This window comes from Helicoverpa zea, chromosome 25, assembly GCF_022581195.2.
Source record: "Helicoverpa zea isolate HzStark_Cry1AcR chromosome 25, ilHelZeax1.1, whole genome shotgun sequence".
NCBI lineage: Eukaryota > Metazoa > Arthropoda > Insecta > Lepidoptera > Noctuidae > Helicoverpa > Helicoverpa zea.
Genome location: NC_061476.1, coordinates 2,035,888 through 2,060,016, shown reverse-complemented (window position 1 = coordinate 2,060,016; position 24,129 = coordinate 2,035,888). Strand labels below are relative to the sequence as shown.

At 37.5% G+C, this 24,129-nt stretch overlaps 1 protein-coding gene across 3 annotated transcripts; it reads left to right on the top strand.

The window, feature by feature from the left end:
* LOC124642747 (membrane-associated guanylate kinase, WW and PDZ domain-containing protein 1) lies at positions 1-23,979 on the top strand. 3 transcript variants are annotated; one of them, XM_047181378.1, is made up of 21 exons: positions 1-1,099; positions 3,162-3,361; positions 6,928-7,037; positions 8,577-8,676; positions 10,359-10,490; positions 10,847-10,976; positions 12,260-12,456; positions 13,529-13,659; positions 14,163-14,264; positions 14,633-14,747; positions 15,016-15,129; positions 15,379-15,906; positions 16,208-16,321; positions 16,714-16,849; positions 17,175-17,289; positions 17,611-17,752; positions 18,319-18,443; positions 18,634-18,725; positions 20,456-20,548; positions 20,987-21,120; positions 21,488-23,979. In XM_047181378.1, exons 1-21 carry the CDS (start codon positions 885-887, stop codon positions 21,664-21,666), a joined length of 3,204 nt encoding a protein of 1,067 aa, XP_047037334.1. In that variant the 5' UTR covers positions 1-884; the 3' UTR covers positions 21,667-23,979. The 3 variants fall into 3 exon arrangements, with proteins under 3 accessions (XP_047037334.1, XP_047037333.1, XP_047037335.1); XM_047181377.1 differs by having other exon boundaries at positions 12,242-12,456; XM_047181379.1 differs by lacking the exon at positions 1-1,099 and adding an exon at positions 2,218-3,064 and having other exon boundaries at positions 12,242-12,456.
* The last annotated feature ends 150 nt before the right edge of the window (positions 23,980-24,129 follow it).

The window sequence follows — 24,129 nt, the reverse complement described above, 5'->3', positions numbered from 1 at the left end:
ATGCAGGTGCATCTCTAGACAATCTAGTTGTGTGACTGTTGTAGTTGTTGTCTATGTTTGTGTAAATGTATTCAATTTAGTGGAATGAGTTCGTTTTTCATTTTTTTCGTTAAATAATCTAGTTTTTATGTGACATTGCGACTATAAATGAATTTAGAGGCAATATAAAACTTGTGATAACCTGGAGTGTTAATTAAATCTTCGTTGGTACGGTCATTAATTCAATAAAGAGTGGAACAACCTTTAATTAAGTAGGTACTGGCTGTGGCTATAAACAAACATCTGTAGATGTGTGCCTACACTTGTTGCACCCACTTTCAAAAAGATAGAGATTCATTTTACCTGTTTGTGGGAAAGTGAACTTATCATATTTACATGTCATAAAATACATTTTGTGATCATGTACCGTTACGACTGCCTAGTGAATGTGAGAAATGTGGTATGATATTGTCATCGTTAACGTACGTTACGATGCACCTGCAGCACATATCATTACATTGAGCCGAGTGCATCGCGATTGCTAACAAGGTCTGACGGAAGGCTAATTGAAATCCAGTTATTTGTTACGTGTTCTATGGCGCAGGTAAAAAAGTACACGAATCGACAAGTCAGTGAGGAGTCAGTCCCAAAATGACTCATACGTGGTCACTGGCATTCCTGTATTGTTTTGTTTTTATGGAATGCCATATCGATGAGTAAATTGCGGAGAGAATGAAAGAAAAAACGGATAATTATCTATGAAGATAAGGGAAACAAAAAGTGTTCTTTATTTGAAAATTTTAAGAATTATAAAGTTCTGTTTAGTTTGGCGCGAACATGAGTGAATTTTAGTGGTGTTGTGTGTAAAATGTGTTGAATATAGTGTTTTAAAATAAAAATTTGCCATGGCTCAGAGTTCTGTGGACTCGGACAGGCTGTCCTCAGCAGGGATCTCAACCCATAGCTCTGGAACTGCAGGGACAGTGGGTGGTTCTGTAGTTGGTGTCAGACCTGGTGAAGCTGTGCTTAAAAGGGAGGATGAGGATGAATATAACCTGGGACCACTGCCTCCAATGTGGGAGAAAGCTTTCACACCCTCAGGAGAGGTGTACTTTATTGAGTGAGTAGCAAAAATTCAGTAATTATAAACCCCAAACTTAAATTCAAAGTTTACTTTGTCATAAAATCACATTAATGGTTAAAATTATAGATATTTACAAACACTAACGGCCAGTTTCTTCATCAAAAGTTAAAGTTAAAGTAATGTCTAAAGTAAAAGTAACGGTCAAATACATTTTTTCAAGGCTAAAGTGACAGCAAAACTAATAGAAAAATTGAATTTGACCGTTACTTTTACTTTAGACATTACTTTGACTTTTACTTTGGCTTTAACTTTTGATGAAGAAACTGGCTGTAAGATATTCTTATTCTTTATTGCACACTTAACAATAAATACATAAAAAGAATACAGACAGTTTATGTACAATGGCGAGCTTAACCCAGAATTGGGTTCTCTTACAGCCAACCTTAAAGCCATGGAGAGATTCGATAGTGGTAGGGTAGATATCTTAGTAAGATATCTTAGTAAACAGTCCATGTTGACTTTAATTATTATTAAAAAAGTTATTCGATTTCATAAACTAAAAGGTTATGGGACCTTATTTAAAATACAATATCTAAGCTATAGTTCGGCCATTCAGAGAATGCGTTCCTGACACGTCGCGATTGAACTGACGACGTAACTTTGCAATGGCGTTGCAGTTACGATAAAAATATTTTTGCTGGTTGTTTACCGTTTTAACAATTGAGGAGCATTAAAACAACATTATTATATCAATAATCAATGAATGTAGTTACGTCGTCAGTTCAATCGCGACGTGTCAGGAACGCATTCTCTGAATGGCCGAACTATAATAAACGTTTTACCTCTTCTTATAATAGACTGTTCTAAAAAAAGAATTTTAATTAGGATTAGTCATGCTTTATTTAGAACTTTTTGTCTTTAGACTTTATGACCAATCGTAATTAAAAATCAAAATACTTTATATCACTATGAAATCTCAGAAATCTGTATTTCTAACTATTGGTATCTAGTGGTGAAGGGAGTTTTGGGCATTTTGAGGGGTTTTTGGGGCTGGCCTTTGTAAATTTGACCTTCAAAAAGTGCTGATTTTCAGCCTAATGTCTTCACTATACTAATAATATTATAAAGAAGACATATTTGATAGTCGGTAAAGACTCCAAAACCGATTTGAAGAAATTTTCAACTATCAAGACGCTGGATGATACCTATATTTTATCTAGGATTGAGAAATATTTTTTATGCGAGTGAAACTGCGGGAAACAGCTAGTTTTAAATAATTGTCTGTTTACTACTTATTTACTGACACACTTAATGCGAAGCATTAATTACAACTTTCAGAATTCCTTGTTAGCAACAAATAAATGCACTATTTGCTGTTAGCTAGGAATTTTAACAGTCTAATAGTCAGCCTAGTTGAAGCAATACTTAATGCTTAAATCACAAGTTGACTACATTAATTGTTTTTACTATCCACCCGTTACTAAGCTAATTTAATATCTCTTGTTTTGTAATTTAATAGTTCTCATATATAGTCTGCATTATTCAATAGACATATTTACTGCCTTTTTCATACCTTTTATAAAGAAATACCAGTATGGTATTTTATGGAGAAATTCCAGTAACATATTTTATCAAGAAATACCAGTACTGTATTTCTTCATTGTAAATGTCTATTGATTAATAATTATAAAAATAAACATAAGAAAGGAGTTATATTTACCTATGTCATAGACTATTATTAACTTAGGTCACCTTCATAACAGCAGCTGTTGTAAATATAAATAAAAACACTAGACACTTTTTTGTTAACAGAGTTTTTATAATAAAACCTGCATTCATGGACACTGCGGCATAGTGGAAGGTCATTTTTAACATGGGTCCTAAAATCAATCTCCATGTGGTGTTTGGTTTCCTGAGTAGCGGTGTTGAGTTGATCAGATGGACATTCCAAACACCGATACTCTGCTGCATCCAGTTATACAGGAAGCTGACTTTGATTTAGTAGGGAAAAGCATAGCCTACATTTTATAAAACTTTTTACATGAAGTACATAATATCAAAAATTTTAAATAACTAATTAGATGTTTATTTGTTACAGCCACAACACAGGAACTTCTCACTGGTTGGATCCAAGACTAGCGAGGGTCAGAAAACACTCTCTCGGAGAGTGTGGAGAAGATGAACTACCCTTTGGCTGGGAACGAGTAACTGATGAAAGATATGGATCTTATTATGTCGACCATATTAATAGAAGAACACAGTATGAAAACCCAGTGCTGCAAGCAAGGAGATTGAGAGGTTAGTTTGTATTTTGAAAACTAGGTCTTAAAAAAACTATCTTGGTACTAAATACCTAAGTAAGTCTGTGAAATGAACTAAGCGTGAATTTAATTACAAATAGTCTCTGTTACCTATTTTTATACTTTATCTTCTTTATCTGTGGTTTTATATCTTTAATTAACTTTTAATATAGACACCAATTTATCTTCTGCAACAATTCTGTATGTGCATGGTTCTTTTAACAAAACCCTGACTATAGAGTAAAAAAGTATAACTTATGCCTTAATTTTGTCTCCTGAAATTGAGTCCAATCTACAGAAACTTAGGCACTTGGATACTATACTAAATCCATAGCGTTCAAAGAATGTCTGCCTATGAAGGATTAAACTAACCTAGCAAGTTGTAAGGCCAAAGACAGTATTAATAAATCTTTTACATAAGTCTCAGTGTCCATGTAAAATTCAGGAAGTAATAACTCAATTATATATTATGCTATGTTACACTTGACTGGAAGTAATTCAGCCAGAACTTGTTTTGTAACACTGTTACTGTGCTTATGTGTAGTACATTTACTTTATTGGATCAACTGAAACCTACATAAGTGAGGACATCTATTGCTATGTGTATGGTTTGTTTGTGAGAAGATTTTTTCTGATACTGACTAACATCGTTTCGATGCGTTACTATTTCACTGGCCATATCCCAATTTTTGGGAAGAACACAGAAAAAAGATTTCTTTTTGACCCACCGGCTTCGTCCCTCTAAGTATTAGGAACATTTACTTTCTGATTTCTTTAACCATGAAAGCAACCCATTTGATAGGACCAAAATGACTGAGAATTAACTTAAAAAAAAACCTGTAATTTCTATAAAGTAAGAGAGACAATCACTTTACTAGGGGAACGACGGGATACACAATTAGAAACTGTGTAGTTTTCTGTGATTTCAATTTAAGTGGTCGGCTATTTGACCTCTGGCCCATTCCGTATTATTTCTTTCCACCGCGGGAAGTAAACATACTGTATATAGCCTGTTTACTGGTCTAATATCTGCTGAAATTTCGCAGCTGGGCCCAAAATCAGATCTGAGAGAATGCTTTTCAGACTCATCTGGAAATAAACAGTTTACTAACCATCGATCGTCATCTTAAAATTACTCCAGAAATCTGCGATATGAGACGAGGTTCAATTATGTGTACTTACTAATCGGCAGTAAGTTACTAAAGCGTCTCCCATAATAGTTTTCTCGTGTGTAAAGGATGAACGAACAAATAACCGAAAATCCTTTGATGTTCAGTCGCGTGAACGTAATGGGAGGGCGATTATCTAAACGGTTTTGTAGTCCTTGGCCGTAGATATTAGTGATTTCCGAAACTAATCGCACGCATGTTAGAAACTGTGCTAAAATTTTAGATGAGTTAAGGGAATGAAGTAGTTTTTTTAATTAAGACATGTTTGCAAAATAGGCCGTAAATAGGCTGTCAAGTAATAGACTGAACCAAGGGCTAAGTACAATGCTGATTACTAACTACAGCCGAGGAGTTAAGCCTAAGCTTAATTAAGACGCCTTAATAATACTCGGTTGTAGATGTAGTCTTCGAGTTTAAGGCTTCCAATTTTTTTCAAGCCAAAATCTTGATTTTGTATAAAGGTAGAATTCCGTGGGTCGCGGCTGACGCAGCCGCGCGCGGCTTACGACAGTCGTCGGCCGCGCGCGACAATAGTCAACCTATGAAAATGTATGGCACCGCTGCCGAGGCTCGCGACAGTCGCGCGCGGCCGACGAATTTCGTGAGCCGCGCGCGGCATTGTGTTGAAATTAGTAGATTTTGTTCGTCCGTTCCCTCTAGCTAGTCGAAGTGCTAATTGATATCCTTGAAGAAGAAGAGGATGACGTGTTGCTGTGGCTGTATTATGGAAATAGATTACCAATCTACCCTATCTTTAAAAAGTAGAAATGATGAAGGATACACCAAATACTGATTCAAAAGCATTTGTATTGTAATGAAAACAAAAGGAAGTTTTGCCGACTAAATAAAAAACAATTCAATTCTGGTTTTACTAAAATTCTATAGATGTTATTAAGCGCTAGACCATGTTGAGATGCATACGGCCGCGCGCGGCTCACGAAAATCGTCGGCCGCGCGCGACTGTCGCGGACCTCGGCAGCGGTGCCATACATTTTCATATGTTGACTATTGTCGCGCGCGGCCGACGACTGTCGTAAGCCGCGCGCGGCTGTCGTAGCCGCTATCCACGGAATTCTACCTTAAGTGTTTTTTTTTATGTTGACAACCATCGGGTCAACTATCGGCCGACTATTTAGTCTGCAATGTGCTACTCTTACTGCAAAAAAAAACTATTTTCTAAACACAATTCTGCATAACAAATGTTAATTATTCTAATGAATGATTTACCCATCATAACTGCTAACTTTCAACAAAACGCCTCAATTATATATATATGTTCTCAGATTATGTAAGCGCTGTAAACATTGGCTATTTTTGACTCTGTAAGAGAAACTTTGCCCTCAATCATGAACATGTGATATGCAACGTTGGGCTTCCGTGGCTACTATGTTCTCTTATACATATGAGTTTATAATTCTAGATTCAAGAATTCCACGCCAGAGTCCGTCAGGCGGATTTGAGAAAACTAACATTAGGCTTGTTAGGTGACTAAACCAGCAATTCACTCTAGATGTTTATGTCCAAAACCTCTTCATTTTTTATAGACCACAGCTTTTGTATTTCTTCTCGTAGACAATTAGGAATCACTGTGTTTAAAGATCCCCGTAACAAACTAAATAACTTCGTTTCATAATCTAGAATCTAGAAGACCAAAAAAACCTCTTCAAGACATAAAAAACCTTAAAATCTTACGATATAGTTATGCGTGTTAAAAGGATAAGTGGTATGCAAAGATATCCTATTATCGATTATTTATCTAAACAGCATACTTTCCCATAGTCTTCCATTCAACAAAATATACTGTTTATAAAGACAATTAAATGAACACAATATGCGTGAATTCCTAACCACATTTGCGTCAAACTATCTTTATATGGTGTTGACAAGTAAAAGCTTTAAAATACGGGCTCAATTGAGCGTGCATCTTTGATTAATATTCATGCTTATTTACATGAATCTAAATGTTAAGAGAAACTGCAGTAGAAGATTGGTGCAAAACTCGGTCAAAATGAGTCGAAATTAAATGTACGGATGACAAAACAGGCAATTTTTTTTATAGGTGCCCAATGTGAGCATGCTAACTATACAAATGTAATAGCGAGCATCTTGGTAAAAATCCTTTGTCATAATGAGAAACCCTTATTAAATAACTAACATCTGCCCGCAGTGTCGAACGCATTTTTGCGTTCACCTTGTCGCGCTTTCAATCAAAACTACTGAACAGATTTAAATGAATTTTAGTCGGAAGATAGTCTAGAAATCTAGACTACTACTACTAATAGGCTAATTTTTACATGGTTACGGGAACTGAATCTGCCGCTGGCAACAGTATTAATATCATAATTTATTTAGAGAGTTTATGAAATTAAAATGTAAATAGTAAACTTAATTTCAGCGGAGAAATTATCATCGGAACACAGTGGTAACAGCCAGTCTAACGGGCCAACGCCCACTGGGGAGCTTCGCGGCGAGAGATTCACACTCACGCTCACTAAAGGCACACAGGTGAGTTAAATACCTATAATACTGAATTTTGCGGTAAGTTTGTGAATCATATGTGAGGTATTTTTATGTACCAGGATATAGTTGCGAGTGTCTTATTTTGATGTCGTTTCAACTGGCTTCGATTAATGTTTGATAATTTGGAATTTCCGATTTGGATCAGCCAGAGTCAGTAATAATATATGTATTATAATATCATAGACGAAACTGACCATTTACCAATAAGCGAGTCTTTGCAACAAAAAGGACGCCTGCCTATGTAGGTCTTTCATAGCATTTTCCTATACTTACACCCCTATGGTTATTCTAGAATCCATCACTCACTATATATTCTCATGCATTGAGGGAAGCCAGGACTCGTCAACCTGGTCTAAATTGACTGTCCTCCAGATGTACTCAACCCTCATTGTAACGTGGTTGTAATAACGCCATAAAATTAGTTCTTAAAACTACTGCAAAGTCTAAATAAAACAGCATTATATTCGTCAGGACTTTCTTGCAAAGAGTCCCCGTGTTTCCGTCCTGGGCGCTGAACCGTGGTTGACCCTGTTTATCCTTGCTCCGTCACCGTGACGAATGACTTAAATACTGCTACTGTTTCTAAATGTACAGTTTCATGTTTTAATTTATTACTGTTGTGACTGAAATGAGTTATACTCATGATTTCTAATTTTATGTAGACAAATTAACTTCCGTTGTTTAGACCATAGGCTTCTCTCTTAAACTGGAACATCTAAAATAATATAAGATTACAGCAGTTGTCAATATTTAAGTATACAGGGTTACTGGTAAGTAGACCGCATCCTTTCATGAGGTGACAGTATAGGTCAATACGGACAAATTTGACCATGGGATAAAATTTGTACGTGTACCTAGACGACTGATCTTGAAATTCGATTATCTTGAAACGGGTTAACTTTTGCCCAGTGTATGCCATGGTCAAATTTATAATTTCAAATAGCGTACGATGCGCTACATGTGTGAACAAAAGAATAAGCTCGTGTAGGTTCACACTAGATGCGTACGCTGAGCGGCTGACTATTCTACACATAAAAGAGCTCAGTATTTGAACCCCCCAATCTTCATACATAACAGATGCTATGTCTTCCCAAGCGCATCTTCGTAAGTTTCTATCACTAAATTCGCATTCCAAATACATTCTCTAGAATGTACTTCTGCAATAAACTTTTCGGTGTCGAACATCGCGAGGTGTCACGTGTCACGTCTGTCCTCATTGAAGTTTGTTTCTCGAGTGTATTGCGGCCAAGGCGCGCGTCGGTGCGGGCGCGGCGTAGCAGCGCTATTCGGCAACTGCGTCCGCGTAGCCAATCCGCGTCCGCCGTGGATAGTCGCGTAGTTAAATAATCGGCCACTGAGAGTCAGCGACAACAGGCGACGTAATAGCGTATAGTCGGTTCGGTGTGAACGACAATTTCAATATATATGGAAAAGCAATAAACTGCGTAACGCGCGCTCACAGTCAGCGGCCGACAATACGTTTGGTCTGAACGATGCCTGAAAAATCTTTATTTTTCTTTCTAGGGTCTAGGCTTCACGTTAATAGGCGCTGAGGGTATACCGGAGACAGAAGGCTACCTTCAAATACGTAGCATAGTGCCACACAGTCCCGCCTGGATCGATGGTAAGTTACAATATTTTATCTATAGATACTGTAAAACTATTTTCCTCTTAATAACCACGGAGTATAATTAATCTAAGTTAAAACTGATGAAAATATATGGTTATTTCATTCTTTTTTTTAGGTGTAACATTAATCCTTTTGACGATAACAGACAGGATCATATTGATAACTATTGTTTCGTTGTGCTTGTAAGGCCACAATCATCATCAGCTTAGAATTTCTTCTGCAGAACATAGATATAGTTTGATCAAACCTGATTTTATCAGGTCATCCGCCTACACTAGGGCATGCAAATAAAAATTCAAGGTATAAGGTGGTAAACATTTTTTGTGACGTAGGCCGTAACAAAAAAACATGGCAGTACCATCCGTACGCGATGTCGTCGACAAAATGCAAGAGAAACGGCTGCGATGGTTCGGCCATATAAAAAGGAGACCACCTGAATACATCGCCAATGTTGTGTACTCAATCTCGATATACCCGGTCAAAGGCGCAGAGGCAGGCCGAAACGGTGGTGGTTGAGGGTCGTAATGAATGACATGAAAATCTACGAACTCGAAGAGGAAGATGTCTTGGATAGATTGAAGTGGAAGAAGAAGATACAGAAAGCGGACCCCGTCACAAGACGGGATAAACGCTAAGAATTACCATGAAAAAAAATCATTTTTTTTTTTTTTTCATTTACTTGCAAGCCCTTTTTTATGGTAGATCGTAGCCATTTTATGGACCAGGGTTGCGGTAACTCTTTAGAACAATCCCGCAGCTCCGGCAGGCCTTGGCCCTGCGCGTGGAACAACTCGGGCCACCGACACGGGTCAGTTGTCTATGCAGACGTCGGAACGATGAGCCACCCAAACTCACCGTCCACAGACCGACGCCTACGGTGACCGGGAGACGTCTCTCGACACTCGGCGCCCGTGGTGTCTTCCTGGTCCCCTACAGCGGCTGGGATGAGAGGTGCGAACTCGCAGGCGCTCCACAGTCTCCTTCTCGAGCATGACTGCTTCGCAGAAGGAGGCGACGGCTTCCCATTCCCTCTCGCTCCGGACCATGGCTTGAACCAGGGCCGGACGCGAGAGGTTGCCGCTGCCTATTGGCTCAACGACGACACGGCGGTACCCTTCCCAGGCAGTGCACACCTGGACTGTGTGCTCCACCGTGTCCTCAGAGCTGTCCGCATGGTAGTGAAGTAAAAGCCCTTTCTCAATAAGGTCATAGAGTAGGTAAAATAAGCATAAGCTATATTTTTACCTAATAGGAGCAGACATCTATGAGGAAATTCAGAATAACCGAATGAATATTTGTTTAGATATTATAAATTAAGATGAGAATGAAGATTTGTATCTAACCTAGAGATAGTTAAGGAGCCACATAAGTTGACTTTCCTAAAAACAGCAACTTTAACTTTCTTACAATATATAATGTATGCAATATTACGTTATGTTCAGGTTACATAATGAAGATTTGACGTTAAATAAACAATTGCTATATATTATCACAAAAACGTAAAAACCGGTAAATTACCGGTTATATAATATTTTTACCGGTAAATTAAAAATCGCGAAAATGGGCGGTTTTACCGGTAAAACCGAAACCGGTAAACCGGTATTGCATGCCCTAGTCTACACCTTTAGTTTATCATCGTCATAAGGCGGATAATAATAATCACTTAACCCTTTCAGGAGCGCTTCGTCCCGGTGATGTAGTGGTGGGAGTGGGCAACCGCGGCGTGCGAGGGTTATCCCACGCGCATGTCGCTCAGATCTTCCAGTCCATCACCCCTGGCACTGACGTCACGCTGCACCTTGTTAGAGGTAAGTTAGACTTTTGCATAGTTAAATAAGTTGAATAATGATAATGAGCATAAAGACCAATGAAATGATATATAAGATGGATGGATTTTGTGAAAGTCTATATAAGAAATAAAGTTACTTGTGAGGTGTTGGCTGTTAGAAGAGACTAAGGCCAGGAAGAAGAGGTTGAATAGGGTCAGAGTTGGTATAGAAAAACTGTATACAATCACCCTACAAAACTGTGTCATAGAATCGCATCCATCTCAGTCCAGTGGAAAAAATCGAAAGAAGAAGACTGTGAGAAGGAAATACTACCTTACTACCTCTTCGATCGTGAACTACTACTCTATACTTGTTAACTATTTGGTTATTCCCAGGTTATCCACTATCATTCGACTCGGAAGACCCAAACACTCGAGTTCTGAGCACGCTAGCAGTAGACGCGACCACTCCCGCTACTTCCGACGCTGTGGCCATGCAGCAGCTCACCAGGGCTTTGAGGACCAGGTGAATATCATTAGTATTAATAATTCTTACTAAATTACTAATATTTCAAATGCGACAGTAACTGTGTCTGTCGCGCTATCATGCCAAAACTGGACTCTCCAGGTGCGGCGTTTTATACGCTAGTTGACTGAAATTTTTATTTGGTCTAATTACTTCGTTTCAATACTAGAATGAAATTCACAGTCTTTTCACATTGGCGGATTTCCCGAGCAGAAAAACCGAGTGACATCGTCCAGTTTGTAGGTACGGGTGTAAGGCGGTGACGATCAATTTGACTAACGGTACAAAAATGACGTTAAAAGCCGAGCGTTAAATCCGCCAGTGCGAAAAGATCAGTATCAGTGTCAGTCTGTTACAAACATGGAATCCCATACACGAACTAACAAACAATTAAATTCTACCTATTGTGTCCTTATTATCTCTCTATCAAAACAAATGCACTATAAAGAATAACACATTCCGCATTGGAGGCTTATCAAAATTCGAATTAAAAACGATTACAATGGCACATACACGATACAAGTCGTGGTGGCCTACTGGGTAAAGGACCAACCTCTCAAGTATGAGAGCGCGGGTTCGATCCTAGGTCAGGCAAGTACCAATGCAACTTTTCTAAGATTGTATGTACTTTCTTAGTATATCTTAGACACCATTGACTGTGTTTCGGATGGCATGTTAAACTGTAGGTCTCGGCTGTCATTGAACATCCTTGGCAGTCGTTACGGGTAGTCAGAAGCTCGGAGGATGAATAGCACATACACGAATATTCCACAAGCACTTAAAATATTCTAAAAATCATCCTCCGAGCCTTTTTTCCCAAACTATGTTGGGGTCGGCTTCCAGTCTAACCGGATTCAGCTGAGCACCAGTGCTTTACAAGAAGCGACTGCCTATCTGACCTCCTCAACCCAGTTACCCGGGCAACCCGATACCCCTTGGTTAGACTGGTGTCAGACTTACTGGCTTCTGACTACCCGTAACGACTGCCAAGGATGTTCAATGCCAGCCGGGACCTACAGTTTAACGTGCCATCCGAAACACAGTCATTGGTGTCTAAGATATACTTAGAAAGTACATACAAACTTAGAAAAGTTGCATTGGTACTTGCCTGACCTGGAATCGAACTCGCGCCCTCCTACTCGAGAGGTCGGTTCTTTGCCCACTAGGCCACCACGACTTCTTTTCTAAAAATATTCGTTTCTATTTACCAATATTTTTAAGAAACCAATTCCTTAGTACCAAGAACAATCTAGAGCCCTACTCAGATCAGCCTACAATTCTAGGTTCAACCTGGATTCTCCGAACCACGAGCCTCCGTCCCAAGGTCGGGACAAAGTGGACAGTGGACCCACCCCCCACAGTCCTGGACAGAGGAGGATGATGTCCAGATCCTTTGATCTGGACGAACTGACCATAAATGATGATAATCAGGAGCTGCCAAGATGTCCGTCCTTGGATCATGTACTGTCTTTGGCTAGTGGTAAGTTTTTTATATTTTTTTATTTAAAGTATATGTATGCTTATGTTCGCCTTAGTAATATAAAAATGGGTGTATTTATTTCCACTAATATTTCATTAGTTCTAATGTTTATCCACGTGGTATGGATGTTAACACAACAAAAGTAAATAACGTGTCTTCTAGATAAGCGAAAAATATCAAACACGTATTTCTTATATTCTCTCAGAAACGAATCAAAACAAAGATAAAACTCATCTTTTACAAAAAAAAAAATATATAGTACATAGTTATTAGCCTTGTCATCTATGAATATTTAATAATAACAGCTTATAACTTTCCTTAACATTTTAATTATGTAAATCACATTAAAATATCAAATAAATCGAATCAAACTGGTTATTTGAATAAATGTGATCCAATTATCTAAACCAGTTCTGTTAAGTCAAAACTAGATGTTTTGCTTAATTTTTTTCAATGCATTTGTATGATAAACATAACACCATCTTCTATTGACTTGAATCGTATTTTTATAAATAACCCCGGCGCGTTGCGATGTGAGCTTACACATACTATGTACAGTCATGGGGGGGGCAGTTTGTGTCTAATCACTTAATTTTACAGCTAAACATAAATAAACTTAATGCTGTCTTATTGAAATTGACAATCACTAACAGCCTTACTTATAAACGTGAATTAAATATAAGTAATACTTAAGGGCTGTTTAAGAAATTTCTTACTTATAAACGTTGCTTAAGCATGTCTTAACTAACATTTAATCACTAAAATGTTGCTAAAATGTTGTTGTTGTTAAAATGTTGCTTAGAAGGTGATTAGAGATTTTATAAGTAAGGGGGTAAGTCTATTATGAAACGTGTTTTCAAAAGGTATCTGCTTTAGTATCAGGTTTCTTTTACTTTCTTCAAGATGCAATTAGAGGTAATTTAAATAAAAGACAGAATTGCCCTTCAATTACAACCACCCTGAATGTCAGTGATGAGACTCCGCCTCGAATAGTCGTATTGGTATTTAGAGTGGTATATTGTTCTTGTTTGCGCAAATACATGTATTTTAATAACAATTTCTCTGTTTACAGAACATCAATCTCGAGCAGACAACAGCACTTCGAACGAACCGGGTCGGGAACTAGTGCTAACTCTACGCCGCGGTGCCGCCGGCTTTGGGTTCACCATCGCTGATAGTGTGCATGGACAGAAAGTTAAAAAGGTAGGTACACAAAATATAGAGAAATAATAGTTATTTATCACAAAAAAAGTTAAAACTAAAAAATAGAAAGGCAATATTTTTTGTAAGAGATATTTTGTAATAGCGATGTTTAAAAAAAAACAAGTAATTAGGTTTGCCTTTATATTAGATTTTTTTGGTCTGGCGCGCTTTGAGTCTAAAATTATTGAACCGTTTAAATGAGATAATTCTATATCCCGAAAAAAGATCAAATCAAATATTGTTTCTTTAGTATTGGAGATGGTGCAAGGTGGTGCGGATTTTTATTTACAATAGCACAATATAATCATCATCATCATCATCATCATCAGCCTATCGCAGTCCACTGCTGGACATAGGCCTCTCCAAGTGCACGCCACTGAGATCGATTTTCGGCTGCTCGCATCCAGCTCCTGCCAGCCGTCTTGCGCAAGTCATACCACAATATAATACCTATCAATAAACGTACATACCAATAATTTAATAAATAATGAATATTTGTTCAGGTATTAGATCGCAGCAGATGCGCGGGTCTACGAGAAGGGGACTTATTGCTACAAATTGGAGAAACTGAGGTCCGTCACGCGCCTCACCAACATGTTGTACAGGTAAAGTGGTGACTAACAATATGTTACTAAACATTTACTAAATGAAAGGATGAGGCGGCTTGCCCAGGTTAGAATGTCAGCAGGACAGATAATCAAGCCGATTGTTTGTAGAACGTTCTTTTTTACGAGTACTTTCTTATTGAATTTTTTGTAAATAGTCAATATAGTGTGGTTAAATTGTCTAGTTAATAATGACATAACTTATTTCAGTAGCAATTTTTACTCTGATTTGTAAATAGTTCAGTGTTTACGTAAGTAATTATATCAGTGGTAACAAGAGCAATTGTCGAGCAGCGGTTGTCAATAACTATATTGTATATAACAAATCTTCTATTTTCTTAATAAAATATTGTTTGAATTGTTCTTAGGTACTAAAAGACTGTCCAGCGATGCATGAGACAACGTTGCGAGTCTGGCGACGTAACAACGCCGCCGCTAGAGCGCCTAGAAGTCGGTCGGCTACAAGAGTACAACCTGTTTCTAGTGAGTATTACATGTTTATTTAATAAAAATATCTCTAGCGAACGGTTTTGCTCACTTCCCGAAGGAAATAATTGATCTGATATAAGCTATATTGCTGCAAAGTTTTATCAAAATCCAGCCATCAGAACATCAATCAAGATATCAGAATGAATTTGTGATATAAAATAACTATAAAATACTATTACTCTTATTTAGCATTGCGAGAATTTTTTATGAATCGTTTCTATGTAATCTATCAAATACCTTAAAATATAATTGTTTATTGCAGCTGCATCAAACAACAATCTCATCAGAAGTAAGACTCCGACTGCAGAACAACTACGCTCACCAAATCTACACACACAAGACTCGTTGAGAGATCGACTCAATGGCATGAACTCAGGTAAGTCGTGTAATAAATAAGTACCTACCTTTAATACCTTTGCTGCCATTTATAAGGACCGTAAAAGTAGCCTATTTAATTCTTCAACACATATACATGCTCATGTATGCAGATTCTAACTCATCGGATTGTGAATGAGAATTATTAAGGTTGTTATATTGAAAGTGACCCTTAGATTAAGCTTTACATAATTACTTGGTCTACTTCAAATAAGTAACGTATTCAAATCCATAACCTTTTTGTTAACAGAAGCAACATACGCAGTTCCCGAACACAAAAACCGCGAACGAGAAAGCCTAATAGACCGGCGCCGTCGGAGTAGCACTCCCGGGGGACGTCTCACCCTCCCCGTCGTCACCCCCTGGACAGAACCACAACCAGACAACCAGTGGCAAGAACGAGAGACGTGGGTCGACAACTCCAATATACGAAACTGGGCGGAAAACGCACAAAAGTGGGACGAAAACGGGCAAAAATGGGACGAGAACGGACAGAAATGGGAACAGAACGGACAGAAATGGGACGAGAACGGTCAAAAGTGGGTCGAAAACGGACAGAAGTGGCAGGAGAATGGGCAGAAATGGGAGGAGAATGGGCAAAAGTGGGTGGAGAATGGACAGAAGTGGGATGAGAGTGCTAATGGGAATAGGTGGGAGAATAACGAGAGGTGGGGCAATGGGAATTGGGGGGAGGTGCCTACCCCCACTGTGCATGTTGACATGAATGCTGCTTATTGGAGGGGGAACGCTAGTGTGGCTGATAGCAGTGATAATGGAGGTTTGTATACAAAGCTTTTTTCGTTAAAAGAATAAAAAACTCATATATCATTGCGCTAGCTGGGTGATATATTTTATGACTCTACACCCAAAAAGGTAAAACAGGCCCCCACAGAGACTTCGCTAACCGTCTGCCAGTTTGTAACCAGTAAAAGTTAGAAAACTAAAATCAGATGATATATTTCTATTGCCACTTTATTATTTGCATGCCTGAAAATTAAAATTTTGATAACTCATGAACAACCTAAAGTTCTATCATTATACCGTTTGACTAGTCTATAAATCTGTATTCTGTAATCCAGGTTTCCCAGAAGATGGCATGCTACATTCACCAACGACGGCGGCTATGGGTGGCCTCACTCGACAGTCTCCTTCCACCAGCAGGATAAGACCACATTCACCATCTAATTCTACTGGTAAGAACCATTAATTATTATTATCTGTTTATTTCAATGTGTAATAGATATAAAAAAGGTAATAATTAATATCGATAAATAACTTGAACACAGTACACTATCAGATAAATCATTGTTAAATAATTGCAGGTAGTATGAAATTCTTTTTGCAAACGTTGAATACGAGTCACGTATTCGAACTGCTTGGAACATAATTGCCATTTATTAGCGTTCTCGAACCCAATTGGACCGAAGAAATTGTCCAGCGCAATTGTAATAATTATCAACTTATGTATTAAGCAAATAGCATAGCAATACATCAAACTTGGAGAGGCCTATGTCCAGCTGTGGACTGCTATAGGCTGATGATGACGATGATGATGATGATGACATCAAACTTTTATTCACTCCAGGTCGGCTACGCAGTCACTCACCTTCCAACACGAGTGCAACAGACCGGCTGCTGTCGAACTCGCCATCCACGCGGCTGCAGAGCCAGTCGCCTTCCAACAACTCTTCTAACAGCAGGATCAAGTCCTCGCCTCTCAGGTAACATGCCTTTATCTATGGCACTTTAAATAACACATTTTTTCACAAGAAAAAGTTCAATTTAGCGTGAACGCATCACATATGGTGATCGATTACTTTTTGGTGCAAATATGAAGAAATAATAGGATATTTTGTAGCTTTTTGCTCTTCAATATTTTCTGCTTTATTTGTGTTTCTCGGTCTTGTCTTTTGTACACCATTTTGTATCGATATACATGTAGTTATTAATTCTTTGAGTATTAGTTATTTGAGTAATTTGAATATTTTCATAATTGTTGAATTAAAAATTACAGTACTATTCATACTTGAGTATACTTCGTTCCAGGTTACGTGAATCGTCACCGTCCCGTCACATGCACTCCCCAGTTTCGCGACAGTCGCCATCATGTTATGAAAATGAAACGCAACCCAACACGCTGTATGTTGCTAACTATCCACAAGTAAGTTACCAAATTTATATATTGACCCCCATTTCCTCGGTAAGTTAGAAATTCATGCTGATTTTTTTTATTACTCTTAACATACCGGTACAAAACGCCTAAGGCATTTAATCCACCACTGCACAAATGCCAGCGGGTTAACTTCCCCGTTAACTTACTCTGTCAAAGTTTACCAATTGAACATTAATCTTCAACTATGTATTGTTATAAGATTGAAAATCTATTGAGGACTAGATTGATGTAGGTTGATGTGCTGTCATCTGTACAATGTGCAAAAGTTATTTAATAAATATATATTCCAACCATCTCTTGCTTCCTCAGGTGGAAGCGGGTGGTGCTGGTGGCCAAGACCCGGAAGCCGACGTGTTAGTGCGACTAGCTCGAGGAGCCGCCGGCTTCGGCTTCCGCATAGTCGGCGGCACTGAAGACGGCAGCAGAGTCGCTGTTGGATATGTTGTACCAGGTATGCTATCAACCGAAGGAGGTTTCATAGGCCTATCTATACTATATAATATTATAAAGAGGAAAACTTTGTTTGTTTGGTTGTAATGAATAGGCTCAAAAACTACTGGACAGTTTTTAAAAATTCTTTCACCATTCGAAAGCTACATTATCCACGAGTAACATAGGCTATATTTTATCCCGGTACGGGCAGTAGTTACCACGGGACGCGGGTGAAACCGCGGGAAAACGGCTAGTTTGAAATAAAAAGAAATTACTTTGACTTACAAAAATGTTAAACAACCTACTATTGTCTTTTAAAATGCCCGCTATCCATTGCATCCGTATTTACATGCTGCTTATATCAATTGGTAGCTGCTATCACAGTTTACGATTGACGACATCACACGAGTCTGATTCACGGAGGACAAAATTACTAAGTGTGATCAATGACGTGATCGGTAAACCTATGTAGGGTAGATGTAGTGACGAAATTAGTTATATTAACATTTTGGCCAAATAACTCATTCTTATGTAAAGTCTTATCCACTTATGTATGCGATTTTAAATGGTATAAATATTTTGCAGGCGGTCCGGCGGACGGGCTGCTGCGGCCGGGCGACCTGCTGACGTCGGTGGACGGCATCCCGCTGGGCGGCGCCACGCACACCCGCGCCGTGTCGTACGTCTGCCAGGCCGCTTCTAGGGGACACGTGAGTATAGCTATAATACTCAAAAAATATTTATTAGTAAAAGAACACCAAAAGCTTCTGTGTATAAATTAACAAAATAAAAGGATGACAAGTAGGTTGGCCTACGTAGTTAAGCCAATTACAGGTGAACCAACATTCAGAAACATATGTGCTTAAAAATCATTATAACTCTTACTTATTATTTACACAGGTAACATTAGGGGTGAGACACAATCGGGCAGATATTCAGCCTCTCGGACTGCCTACGATGGTGGCGCCACATCCACATCAACCATTATTAACGTAAGTATTTATTACTACATCAATTAATAAAAGAACACTTATTACTTGTACAGTAACATTGATTCAAGCTTTATTGTAAAGAAACATATAATCACATCATCATCCTCCGAGCCTTTTCCCAATCATGTTGGGGTCGGCTTCCAGTCTAACCGGATTCAGCTGAGTACCAGTGCTTTATAAGAAGCGACTGCCTATCTGACCTCCTCAACCCAGTTACCCGGGCAACCCGATACCCCTTGGTTAGACTGGTGTCAGACTTACTGGCTTCTGACTACCCGTAACGACTGCCAAGGATGTTCAATGACAGCCGGGACCTACAGTTTAACGTGCCATCCGAAACACAGTCAATGGTGTCTAAGACATACTTAGAAAGTACATACAAAAGAAAAGAAAGAAAATGATGATAAATACTATAATATAAATTGTAATAAGGTCTTAACTTGGTTACAAGTCTTTTAAATACACTACTAATGTATATATTTATAATATAATTCCAATTTGTTACCTCTATGCTTAATCACATGTAATCACATGTTAGCAAAATTTATAAACACACAGGTAGTGTTATCACTGTTACACACAGCAACATAAAAAGTTTCGCTAAAAAGGTACTGATAATCTAGTTTGGTAAATAAATACATTTTACACCAGCTATTTATTTTCTATGCTTACATAGTCTTTAATGAAACAGTGTCATAAGAATGTATATAGCACACAAGTACTCTATAAACAATTTGCTTCCACGCTAACTTTGGAATATAAGGAGGTCAGAATACAAAATCTGGCTAAAATCTCGTGCAAGACGCCGATTGAGGTAAAAGGTTAACATATAACCCTTTACCTAACATCATCATAAAATACATTATATGCACCATATACAACATGTAACTTAATTAACGCACATCCTGAAATTAGTTTGTTCAGAATCGTTTACTGAATCGATTTATATCATTTTTAATATAGGTAATTTTTTATCACAAAAATAATTAAAACTACGGAAATTATTGTCATATTAACCCTGTACAGTCAAAACAAATTCAAATAGACCGTAACTCAAAGTAATAAGACTTCGTGTATTGTCGGCTTTTCCGTAGTTTCGTTATGTTGTGTCGAGTCGAGCGGATATTTGCGTGCGTAGTAGTACGACCAAAAAGTTCTCCAAGAATTGGTATAACTAATTTAGTAAATAACAATGCATATACATGTTAAATTAAAAATTCAGTGTATGTATTATGATTATAACATAATATTCAAATTAGGGTGTTTGAGGGTGCACGTTAATTACGTTACATGTTGTATACCTTGGCCAACAAGCAGAACTCCTGTAGTAAAATTCTGACAAAACTCACGATAGGATTTTAACATGGTAGTGTCCCAAACGAATTGTCCATGCTATTTTATTATGATCTATCTCGCCAGTACCTGTATAACTCAAAGGAATTAATTTAGGTATGCATTTGAAACGTAAAATCAACAATTTCATAACTTTCCTGTTTACCTACGTATTGCCTTGCCTGCTTAAAATGTGCTTATAAAAATCCATTTCTATTACTTCGTTTAATTCTATCTTCATTTTCAAGCTTTCATATATCTTTATAACTACGCTACGGATTTTAAAGGGGTTTACCTAGAATTAGAGAGATTTATAAGGAAGGTTTTAGTACATAATAAATACCCATGTGAACCCAGATTGAATCAATAAATAAATATTAATATAATGTTATGAACAGCGCGGATCCTGCGATGCATCACAACATGCCGCCGGTGTCGTACAACATCCTGCACCCCGCGCCCATGTACCCGCCCGCCGCGCATGTGCCGATGTGAGTGTAGATAACATTTTATTTAATACTCCAATATCATCTGACTAGCCTTTTGTCTATGTTGAGGGTGGGTTCCAGTCTAATGCTGAGTCCTGAGCAACCCAGTTACCGGGGCAACCCAATACTCTTAAAAAGATTGATGGAGAGACTGACTCACTGTAACGATCTAAAAAGACGAAAAAACCAATGTTACTTCTTCTAAGACAGAAACAACACAGAAGTATTAATCATAGCGCTTGCTCGAAGTTAAAAAGGATAAGCCATGTTATATGAAGCTAGCTTCTGCCAGCGGTTTCACCCGCATCCCGTGGGAACCTCTGTACGAACCCGGATAAAAAGTAGCCTATAGCCTTCCTCGATAAATTTAGCATAGTAATAGGTAGCCAAGTGTATTTCCACGAGATTCTCAAAGCTCATTTTTTACCCTTCAAATTTTAGGTACGGCGTTCAATACGACCAGACGACCGGCGGATGGGCATCTGTCCCTTATGACGTGACAGTCACCAGGAATGAAGGAGAAGGCTTCGGATTTGTCGTCATCTCCTCCGCTAACAAGGCTACCAGTACTATTGGTAAGATTTATGGTTATTTTTAGAGGTTTGATGTATCTAATATCGCCATTCTGTGATGAAATAAAATGAAATTCTCCAAACTCTAGTTCCGGAAATAGACGAGTATTTAGAGAAGTTAGAAAAATATCTCTTTCCACGCTTAATAAGAACATCTTTCAATATAGGGTAATCGTGGCTGCCAGTTTACTCAAATTACGTTCAAAAATATGGCAATAATTAGGGTCTTGCAGAAGAGTGTCTTCAAAGTCACCAATGAATGTGTCTGACTTGCTTGCTTTGCTCGAGCTTATTTCATTTGTGTGTTTCATGTTCAGCAGTTACAAACGCCTAACAAGTCAATTTCTATAACCAATACCCCACTTTCCAGGACAACTGATCCCGAACTCGCCAGCAGCTCGATGTGGCCTTCTTCACGTGGGAGACACAATAGTGGGCATCAACCACGTCTCCATCCGCAACCTGCCGCATCCTGAGGTGGTGGCGCTCATCAAGCACTCCGGCACTGCCGTGACCCTCACCGTGCTGCCTGACGGACGCCACCACTGACATCAGACTGACCGACGCGCAGTACCACTGACTCACTGGCACACTGAGAACATCCACGTATAATAATCAATGAAAAACATAGAATATCTCATAGTAATTGAGGTAAGTTCTCGCATGAAAGTGGAAAAGGTACCGTTTGCCGTCAATCCATAACTCGGTCTTTTGCGAACATAATTGTCGTCTGTTTTCATAATCTCTGATTTATATGGTAATCTCAAAAAGCTGAATATCAATATATGTGTGTTCTAAATAAATAATACATATTTGAACACATCTTCACAAAAATCATAAAATCTAACCTTGATAACGGTTAGTTGTTATTAAAATCTCGAGGTAAGTCACTTTATTCTACTTATCAAGCAGGTATAACTATTTGAATCCTCTATCTTCCATCTTAGGGATTTGATAAAAAATATAAATAAGAAGGAATTTACTTATAAGCAAAAAGGAAGCAAGAATTTGCGAAGGTTAAACCCATAGCAAGAATGCTAAACAATTTAAGAAAAATATAGCTTTAATAAAAGAATATCTACAGTAGTTATTAAGTGATAATATTAAGTAATTCAATCGTTTATGTATGTTGAAACCGGCAGCTAATGTTACGTCCTTGCTCAATCTGTATTTACCTTTTCTAACTAAGATAGGATATATTTTTAGCAATCTATAGTTGAATGTTGTTTCTTTATCCTATTTAGTATTGAAAAAATATATTAGCCGTGGCTAATTTTGTATTTTTTCATTTATTCAAAATATGGTATAATTCTCTTAAAAAATGGCTAATTTAAGGCTGTTTGCTTACCAATGGATGTTTTCCGACCTATACTTGTTGACGACCAAATGGCTCTATTAGTTTTGCTACTTTGTTAAAATCATATACTCGACTTTATAAATGCGAGATCCCAGTTGTATGTTTTTATAGGTATTCATAAGTATAATTTTGTATTTTTATGAATAAACCTCTCATAAATATACACTCTAAACTCAAGCTCATATGATATCTTCCTAAGAAACCCGTTGTGAATCTCTTAAACTGTATATATTTACTTACATAATGTAAGTTAGGTTCTAAGTAAAACTTAGCTATTAATTAAGGCAGTCATACAGAAATCTAGGCAGGTTTTTTGAATTTTGGAGTACAGAAGAATCTACATATACTTAATATTATAAGGCTGAGGATAAGTTTGTTCGTTTGCTTGAACACACTAATCTCAAAAACTGATGGTCCGATGTGAAAAAATCTTAGCCCATTTACTGAGAAAACCGCGAAATAGTTCCCATGGGACGCGGGTCAAACCGCTGGCAGAAGCTAGTCTAAAATCATAATGGCAGCTGCAATATTACTTGCATACATATTGTTTATTGTAATGCTTAAATGTAAGTACATATAAGATATCATGTTGATAAAATGTTCTATGGATTTGTATGAATTGATGTTTTTGTAAATCCCCCATTAGATTGCTCATTGACGTGGAATGCTTTCAAAATAGCTGACTCGCTTAATTTTTTCGCGCTGTAAAAACGCTGGAAAAACTGAGCAAATTTTTCCGCTAATTTGAAAGCGTTCTTAGAAAAAATATTATACAATCCCATTTTTTTATACAATATAATGTTCGTAGTAGATAGTCATGGTGACTGATTATAAAATTATTATTTACTATAGGTCACAATAAGAAACTTATTTATAACGGTTATTATTAATTTGGACCACCGAGATTGGAAAAATACTTGTTTTAGATCATAGATTTACTTTTAAATCTAGTTTATGGTGTTTATAAGGAACTCTTTTATATAAGTTAGCTACTTATTTGCCAATATTTTACTTAAATTGTATTTGATAAGTTATTGTAAAGTTATAGGTACATATTCTGGTTACATGTTTTAATCGTTTTGTAGGTTTAATTGTGAAAAGTTGTACCCTTCACACCCTTGTTTTGTGAAGTAGGAAAAGTAGTCTTATATACAATTAATTTTAATCTGAAAGACACCTAGCATGGTCAAAATCACTGATGAAATATAATATGGATTTTCTGGTCAACTTAAAATGCCTTTTAAAATTGTCACAAGAAAATGAACTTATGTCCACTTAAAAACACGTAGTTATAGTCTATTTAGTTTTAAGATTTTGCAATAATCAATGTGCCTTTAATGTAAACATTGTCTTGCCTTACCCAAGATTGTAAAAAATAATAAAAAAATAAACCTATTTGTATAAAACTATATCCAAAGAGGGCTCCATTCCGTTCATGAGATCTGTAGATCCGAATGTATAACGATATTATTAGAGAGATTTACTCAATAAATATTTTTATTTAATGTCTTGGTTTTTCATTTTGGATGAACTCTTTCCTGGAAGAAATACTGACACTTTTTGGGACGTAGGTAGCTAAGGAAACATTTGATTCCTGCTGTGTGTGGGTGGAGTGAGTGCTAGATAATATTTCTTGGAGTATAACGAAAAAAACA

Bases quoted from the DNA above. Each gene is read 5' to 3' on its own strand.
- LOC124642747 (XM_047181377.1), top strand. From the start codon at position 885: ATGGCTCAGAGTTCTGTGGACTCGGACAGGCTGTCCTCAGCAGGGATC. The intron at 20,549-20,986 runs GTGAGTGTAGAT...TTCAAATTTTAG, and splicing joins CCCGCCGCGCATGTGCCGAT to GTACGGCGTTCAATACGACC. The intron at 21,121-21,487 runs GTAAGATTTATG...CCCACTTTCCAG, and splicing joins CAAGGCTACCAGTACTATTG to GACAACTGATCCCGAACTCG.